The 8,434-nt window shown below is 45.6% G+C and overlaps 2 protein-coding genes across 2 annotated transcripts; both read right to left on the bottom strand.

Moving 5' to 3' along the window:
- On the bottom strand, positions 1-2,274 carry LOC127292095 (pentatricopeptide repeat-containing protein At4g21065-like). Its single transcript, XM_051321448.2, has one exon. It carries the CDS (start codon positions 2,272-2,274, stop codon positions 202-204), a length of 2,073 nt encoding a protein of 690 aa, XP_051177408.1. The 3' UTR covers positions 1-201.
- Positions 2,275-2,287: 13 nt separating this feature from the next.
- On the bottom strand, positions 2,288-5,628 carry LOC127292097 (uncharacterized). The gene is made up of 11 exons (XM_051321451.1): positions 5,436-5,628; positions 5,277-5,347; positions 5,118-5,175; positions 4,924-5,030; positions 4,729-4,774; positions 3,643-3,777; positions 3,461-3,550; positions 3,212-3,340; positions 3,026-3,109; positions 2,857-2,921; positions 2,288-2,752 (listed from the first exon to the last, which is right to left on the bottom strand). The coding sequence occupies exons 1-11, from the start codon at positions 5,517-5,519 to the stop codon at positions 2,566-2,568; spliced, it is 1,056 nt and encodes a 351-aa protein (XP_051177411.1). The 5' UTR covers positions 5,520-5,628; the 3' UTR covers positions 2,288-2,565.
- Positions 5,629-8,434: the final 2,806 nt, after the last annotated feature.

Here is an 8,434-nt window from a genome sequence, read left to right as displayed (position 1 = left end):
CCAATGCTACTTCCAATAATCTTCAGTAAACATCAGTTTTTGGCCACTGGAAGCTTTGTGTTACAAATAGATTACCAAAAATTGAGGACTTGCAGAAGCACGTCGAAAATACCCCATGACCACTCGCATGTGCTGTTGAAGTTCAACCCACTCTTCACTGCACCATGAGAAGCAGGATAACCTGGTGAAACACAACTCCAATCACCAGAAATCTTTGCACGAGCAGGAACCATCCTTGAAGCGATGGAAACGGCTCCGATCACGTACTATGATCTCCCGGTTATAGACCTGTGATATGCATTTTATTGCTGCGTGACAATCTGAGCATACACGTAGGTTTTTTACCACTCGGACCTGTGTTCCAGGAGGAGTCCTCAGTAGCACAAATGCAATTGCCAACTTCTCACTGTGCCACTGAAGCGCACCCTCCTTGTCTTCCTCGTCAAGATCAAGCAGCACCTCTGATGTAAGTGCGATGTGCCCAACACGCCTTAGCTCTCTTGACATCTCCTCAACCATCAGGTATATCTCCTTGTACTGTGGATGTGACTCATCCCCTGCTATGAACTCATGGACCTCTCCATCAAGCTCAACGATGCTGCATCCTGGCACCTTTGTAATTCCTCTCTTGCTCATCTCTCTCCTAATCTCTGACTTCTCCTTCCATCTCTGCGTCAGTGCAAATACGTTGGAGAGCATGACATAGTTGGCCTCATGAGCAGGGTACTCGTTCAGAAGGTCCCTGCTGATGCTTTCGCCGAGTTCAAGCCGACCATGAGCACGACAAGCAGCAACCAGTGTCCGCCAAATTATCGGGTTTGGTTTCATGGGCATCGCGCGAACAAACTCCAATCCCTGCTCAACCATGCCAGCACGACCAAACATGTCAACCATGCAACCGTAATGCTCGATCTTAGGCTCGATACCATGCTCTATCTTCATTGAATCAAAGTAGCCACGACCCTCAGTAACCATTCCGGCGTGGCTACATGCAGTGAGCACCCCGATGAATGCAACATCATCAGGCGGCACGCCAACAGCCTTCATTTCCTCGAACACCCCCACAGCTTCCTTCCCACGACCCTCCATCGCAAGTGCATCAATCACCGACGTCCATGACACAACAGTCCGCTCCTCCATCCCCTCGAACACCGCCACCGCCCCATCCACGTCCCCGCACTTGGCGAGCGTGTCAATCAGCGCATTGCAGAGCGTCACGGACTTCCCTATCCCCTCCCTCTCCACAAACCGCCCAACCCACCGTGTGAGCTCGAGCGCGCCCAGATCAGCGGCGGCTGCCAGGACCCCGAGCACGGTCACCTCATCCGGCCGCACTCCGCTGGCCTGCATCTCCCTGAACAGCCCGACGGCATCACCCGACAGCCCCCCACGCACATACCCGCCGATCATGGCGCTCCAGGTGACGGCACTGTCCTTGGCCATTCTCTCGAACACGTTCCGCGCGTCTTCGAGGAACCCGGCGCCGAAGCAGGAGTACATGTGTATCAGCGTGTTGGAGACGTAGTGGTCCGCCGCGAACCCGAACTTGAGAGCGGCGGCGTGGGCCTGGAGGCCGGCGGCGGGAGACCCCGGGTGCGCGGCGCAGGACTTGAGGAGGAACGGGAAGGTGAACTTGTTGGGGGCGATGCCGCGGCTGAGCATCAGCGGGAAGAAGTCCGCGGCGCGGCGGCGCGCGGAGGGGATCGGCGAGGCGACGTGGGCGCGGATGAGGGTGTTGACTAGGAAGGCGTCGAGCGGGACGTCCGGGCGGAGGAGCGCGGCGACTAGGGGCTCGAGGAGCGCGGGGGCGGCGGTGGCGGAGGAGGCGAAGAGCCTGGTGAGGACGAGCGGGTTGGAGTGGAGGCCGCACTTCAGGAGGAAGGCGAGGGGCTGGAGGAGCGACGCGGGCGTGGAGGCGCGCTCCAGGAGGCGGAGGCAATGCTGCTCGGCGGCGCGCCGCGCCGGCAGCGCGGGGTGCGAGGTGCAAAGGCGGCGGCGCGGAGGCGAGAAGGGCGGAGGTCGGGGAGGCATTTGCTCGAGCGCATGGCGGGCGAGAAAATGTTCGCGCGGTTTTGGCTTTAACTGCGTCGTGGTCAACAAGCTCAGCTGGTTCCTGTACGGCGCAAACGTGTGCATTCCGAAGCGAAGCCCCGCGTAATGCGAACTGAACTGCTCAACTTTGATGAATTTGGCCAGGCGAAATGCAATATTTTGGGCATTATCCTTGCAAATCTTCTGCATATCGTTCATAACATTACAATTTATATATGACATAATGTACACAGCATTGTGTCAAAGCTGATAAAAAAAATTGATAATACTCCAGTCCAAGATGGATCAGAGAACGTATCAGCAGAAACAAGTACATGTGAGTATCTGTCAATATCTTGCTACGATCAAACACTAACATACCCACCGCCCTGGATGCTCTCCAGTCCAAAATCTGAGGAAGTTTTACACTGCTGGTTTTGCTCCTTGAACTAATTTTGTAAATGTATTCTCTGCTGTGATGAACTAACTTCGGTATACGCTGCAGCGATGGAACTAAGCCGTAATGACTATGGTCTACGAGTAAATTTTCCATATGCCCAGGCCATAGCCTACTTTGATCAGCAGGAGCTCAAACACCATGTGCAGGATGCTTGTCATGCGCACTTTGGATCCAGGTATTTCGGTCCAGCTGACAGATACTTCCGCCATCGGGATCCTGAGGTGCTTGCATAGGTACACAATCTCAACGTCAAAACACCACCTGCTCATGCAAAAAGTAGGAGAAAATGAACACTCAGAATCCTTCAGGTTATGTTTTACAAAATTATTTGAATACTTCACAGGATTCTCGTTTTAAGAAAATACCTCTTCAATCTGATATTTGTGAAGAGTTTCCTTGCAGCAGATCGAGTGAACATCTTGAAGCCACACTGGGATTTTTAATAATCAAACAAATAAATAGGCATTCCTCCAAAGAAAAGATTGTACTGTACATAAGGATCATCGGCCCATCTGATGCTGGCCAAAGGCATACCTGTGTATCTCGGATTCCAGGACCAGCAGTCAACAATACTACCAGGTGGAAACCTTTCATAAGGAAATTCCGATACCATTTCCTCTGCAGTAAGCCAGGAAAAGCATATGCAGCATAAGGGAGGCATCTAAGAGACTAGGAAACAAAATCACACAAGTGACAGGAACAGGACTTTAGGAGATATACCGTGGCAAGAGCCTGCTTCTCTAGATGAGCACGGGAACCAAAAACAGCAATTTCAACATCAGACAGTCTCTGAGATGAACTAGCAGAGGGTGCTAAACTGGACTCAACTTTCCCTGCCAAGGCACGGATCTAACAGCAAAAACACAAATGTCAAGATGCTATGCTCATAAAAATCAAAAACAGCCCAATGTCATGCTATTTAATGGAGCTTTTTTTTCAGGAAGCTATTTGATTTAGCTTATGACAGACCTGAGCTTCAAGTTTCGCCAAATCAGTGACTTGAGTTGCACCATCAGCATCAAGCATGAGTAATAGTTCACCACGTGAATGGAGCATCCCCTAGACAATGCTTCCACAAACAATTGGAAAGCATCAATTATTAGAGTTGATTTGTTACAATTATTGCATCGGACGGGTACTTCAACACTCACTTTTCTGACTGCTTCACCTTTCCCGTGGTTTCTTCCGAGTAGAAGAACTCGAACATTGTCAATATTGTGCTTCTTTACATACTCAAAGGCAACTTTTGAGGTGCGATCAGTACTTCCATCATCAACAATCAAGACCTTAAAAAAATAAGTAAATAACATTTTAAAACTTCAAATGAACTAAATTGATACAGGATTATATAAGAGGTTTTGCGAAAAAATGCTAAATATTAGGTAAAGACAAAACGATGCAAATTCTAACAAGGTTACAGGTAACAAGATTTCGAATAGACGTGTAGTACATACCACATATGCCTGGCTGAATTCTGTCCCACTGCAAGGTCTCATTGACCCATCAACTGGATTCAGTGAGGCACCATGCCATGCTTAACTTAAATTATTATGTGAATTAGTTTGTGGATTTCGCATTGAAACAGCTAGCAAGATCAGCGGTGCATAATTGCAAAGCTCACTTGGGAGCAATATTTTCCTCTTATTAAGGGCTTTTCTAGGAGAACCAATTATAGGTGAAACAATTATAATCAGATGCTGATATGAACTAGCTCTATGGAAATTTATACAAATTTTTCCTCGTATTAAGGGCTTTTCTAAACAATAAAAGCAGCGTAAATCTGACTCTGTGCTCCAAGATCCAAGGTCTTTAGTTTGGTTTTACAAGTAAAATAATATTCATGTATCAGAAAAATCTATGGCTATTTAAGTTCCATAGGACAACTAAAGATCAGGTCAAGCTCATTGCAGACAATTTTCAAAACTAATGGGGAGAATATCCCTGGAATCTAGGAGGGGGAAATTCCATTGTGTGCAAACCAAAATAAATAAAATAACATAACAAGAATCTCTTGGTGGCTGTAAATGTGTTAGTGTTGATTCATGGAATATATCTAATATTTAACCAGCTTGCATAATATACTCGGGATATTAAGAGAGATCTCATATTAAGATGCACAATCTCCCATTCTCGCCTAGTTAGTTTCCCTTGCAAAAGTAGCCTAACAACCTTCTTCCAAATGTACTACTTATCAAATAAAGACAAAGAAGATGTTCAATTCCAACATCGCAACATACCTCATAAGAAAATGACTTGTCAGCAGCTGAACGTTGTTTCAGGTAGCTAACAGAGAAAGAAAAACACAGTGATTAACTTGGCAAAATAAGCAATCACATGACAGATGAAGCTACAGCTATAATGTGCAGTACTATTCAGAGATAACTAACTTAACAGGGCAACTAGAACAGCAAATGCTGGTTTCAGATCCTTACTTGAGTGTTTCTGTAAGAGCCTCCGGAAGGCGAAACTCCTCGTTGTAAGCGGGAACGATCAACGAAATGTACTTCTCGGCGGGGTCAAAAATCGACGGGCAGGGAACCTGCAATAGGTAACACAAGCAAATCAGCAAACACCTAGAGCGCACCATGTCACAGCCGCCCAGGTAAGATAGAGACGCAATCAGCACCTTCTTGAGCGAGCCGGGGTCCTCGAAGAAGGCGTCGGAGACGGCGGTCCTCTCCAGCCTGCGGCCGAGATCCAGAACGGCGTACCAGTCAACGACGTGCACGGGCAGATCGCAGGAGAAAAGGGCAAGAGGAGAAGATGGGGTTCAGGAGAGGCTTACGAGTGCATGCAACCGATCTTGCGGATGTGCTCGAAGAAGACGGCGGCGATGCCCAGCCCGAGGACGGCGACCTGCGCACATGAGTAGAAGAGATGGGGTTAGCGGCGCGAGGGGGAGGGAATGGGAGCGGAGGGGGCAGGGGGAGGGGAAGGGCAGTACGAGGGAGGCGAGGAGGAGGGTTAGCGAGAGGGAGGCGGGGAGGAGGTCCGCGGCGGAGGCGAGCGGCCAGGCGGCGCCGGCCATCACGACGGCCGGTGGGTGTCGTGAGTCGTGACCAACTCAAGGCGCACTGCTTGCTCGCGTGCGCTTCTGGCTCCTGCCGATGGGGAGATCTGAAGCCGGCAGCCCGTTCGATGTTTTCGTGTGGTTTACTCATGTCATCTGAAAATCTAGGGTATGCAAAAAGGAAAAAATCGTATGTAGGCTAGAGAATTGTAGCCTTAATTTTTGTATGTGTGCATGAAAGTACATTTGGATTCTCAAATTTGGATTCGCAAAAAAAGATTCTCAAATTTGGCGAACGGCTTCCTCGTGGCCAATTTGCCAACGCATTCTCAAACATTTGCAGCTCTAGGAAGAGCACTAGATGGTCTTGTAGGTGCTGATACTTCGGCAAGGCGGACGTGGGCGTACAACCAAATGGCGTACCCTAAGAAAAAAAATTATCACTTCCAACCTAGTTAAAATTCTTATATTTTGTGTGCATCTTTTACTCTGTTCAAAGGTTTTGTACACATCTTAGCGCGAATATGTGCGCTGTCGATGTTCGATCGTGTCAAATGTCGATAATGGGGAGCTGAGGCTCGCGTCAATGTTGGACCAAGAGGAGTCACTCGCTAACCATTTGCGTTGTAGTGTATTTTATAGATATTTTGTTGTATTTCGTAGTTCTTTGAGAAAATTCACACATCTCAGTCCTACATTAACTTATAACGTACGTAAATACTTTCTATAGTTCTAATACGTCACACCTTTTGGTATCTATTGATACAGATACTAGTAATGAGATATGTATTGGGTGTGTTGCAAACCTACTAAAGTGGCTAAATAAGCACTAAAATAATGAAGTGAACTGGTTGTAAAATTAAATTAAATACCAAAGTAAAATGTGAAAGCATACACGTGAACTTCAATGAGTTAAAATCAAAAGGAAGTCGAGATGAAAGTAAAAAAAAATGAAAAATAATGTGCATAAGATAATTTTACATGGAGTTGATAGCAATATTTCAAGTGTGTGCCAGCATTACTGTTGATAGAGAAGTGAAGAGGAATAAAAATCTCAACTTCACTATAGTCCACATTAGACTCGAGTTGGATTTAATAACTTATATCTATGCGGTCAAATGCATGCACATTTAGATGTGCATACTATGCTATAGTAACTAGAAGGATATCATTTCGTTTGGGCGGAATCTCTTTGGTAACTCTATCTTCTATCTCTAAATAGGAGACCCCCACTACATGATTTTCCTGCCCTCTTATTCATCCATGTCATCCCTTATTTGCCCTCACGGTTGGCTGGTCATGAATCCAAACAATCGGTACATTACTGTTATTATGACGCACAATATCACGCTAGAGCGGTACAACCATCGATCCATTCCTCTCCGCAGTCGTTTGCTCTCCCAACAATCACTACAAAAAACGGAAATTACTGAAGGCATATGAAAGTTGACGCAGGTTTCCCTATTTAAACGCCATGCGCCCCCTCTCAAATCTCTCCAGTATGGGTTGGCGTCTGGCCGGCCGGTCGGCCGGCGTCCGCTGCATAGCTCCAGGCGATCCATTCCCTCCCATCTTCTTCCACATGAATATTACTTCTTACATTCAAGTGCTTGACAACTTTGATGACAAAGCGGCAATATTTCTTGGTCCTTTGTCGTCTCACACGGCTTCGATCTTTGGCTATTTCTTGATTTTTTCTGTTTGCTTGATACAAATCAGAATTCGCCTAATATCTCTGTTCTTCACATCCTGCCAGCCATCGATGTACCAGCAGAGCAGGCTACCACCAGCTTGCACCGTGCTTGGATGCCAAACCCCCCTTTGTGAGCTCATTCAGAAGTTGTGTGCCATTGATTCATTGATGTTTGGATTGACCTCGATATTGGTGTAGCCCGATTGCAAGATCTAGGTCAGAATTATTATTTCTGTGAGACTATTTTATGATTTTAGACATGAGATTTACTACTAGCTCAGAACTCGACTTGGGTTGTATAATGAGGAAAACCTCTTAATTTGATTTATTGCAACTGATTAATTAATTTGTTCTTTCTGCAGTGATCCCGCGGGGACGGTAATGTAATATAGAAAAGATATCAGATTTGTTGGTCTTCAGTTGTGTTTAGCTATGCTTCGCTTCTAATAGTCACTGTGTTGCTCAGTTTCAGGTGCATATAGCTTCTATTTCAGCTACCGATTGCTTCGTACATCTATTGATTATTTCTCCAACTTGGACAAGCTGCAATAATTGGCTTGGTCACTTCATATTCATGCTGTTCATTCTTCTATGTAATTTTCTTAAATAATAACACAGTAATATATATATTGTGGTTCACTTTCAGAGTATTTGAACGATGGAGATGACACTGCATCTACAGAATGAATGAGAAGGTGATGCACTAAAATAAGGACACATGACTTAGAAGTAAAATAAATAAATATGTCACCGCTGCATCTTTAGGTAGTCCTATATGTCCTTATGTAAGATAAATAAATTTCTCTAAAACGATGTTGACTATATTGACTTTTTTTTCTTCAAAAGCCTTATTTATATATAGTTTGCTAACTTATTATTTTGACCACGCTATATACAAAGTTGAGCACAACTTCTATAACCTATCAGGTTATGCTATCTTTTCATATTGTTCATCATTTGTTCTAAAAGGACCCGCCGCAACGCGCGGGGTATCGTCTAGTTGTGTGAATGAAATAGTAAGACATGCATGAAGGTAATTACAAGAATATGCAAGACTCAATTTGTCAAAGTAGTCAAGAGGCTAAATTGGCTAGAGTTATTGTGTGTTTCATGAATAAGCTTCGGAAATATACCCGATTGATGACGATAAAATGAAATCAACGGGTTTGAGGAAACTGGTGGTGTGGATTGCTTGCATGAAGAGATAGAATGCACGTTGTCGTATTTCATTTTACTTCTG

Source organism: Lolium perenne, chromosome 4 (assembly GCF_019359855.2).
Source record: "Lolium perenne isolate Kyuss_39 chromosome 4, Kyuss_2.0, whole genome shotgun sequence".
NCBI lineage: Eukaryota > Viridiplantae > Streptophyta > Magnoliopsida > Poales > Poaceae > Lolium > Lolium perenne.
This window is presented reverse-complemented; position numbering and strand designations above follow the sequence as displayed.

Bases quoted from the DNA above. Each gene is read 5' to 3' on its own strand.
- LOC127292095 (XM_051321448.2), bottom strand. From the start codon at position 2,274: ATGTCATATATAAATTGTAATGTTATGAACGATATGCAGAAGATTTGC.
- LOC127292097 (XM_051321451.1), bottom strand. From the start codon at position 5,519: ATGGCCGGCGCCGCCTGGCCGCTCGCCTCCGCCGCGGACCTCCTCCCC. The intron at 5,348-5,435 runs GTACTGCCCTTC...TCATGTGCGCAG, and splicing joins CCCTCCTCCTCGCCTCCCTC to GTCGCCGTCCTCGGGCTGGG. The intron at 2,753-2,856 runs GTATTTTCTTAA...TTGCATGAGCAG, and splicing joins ACAAATATCAGATTGAAGAG to GTGGTGTTTTGACGTTGAGA.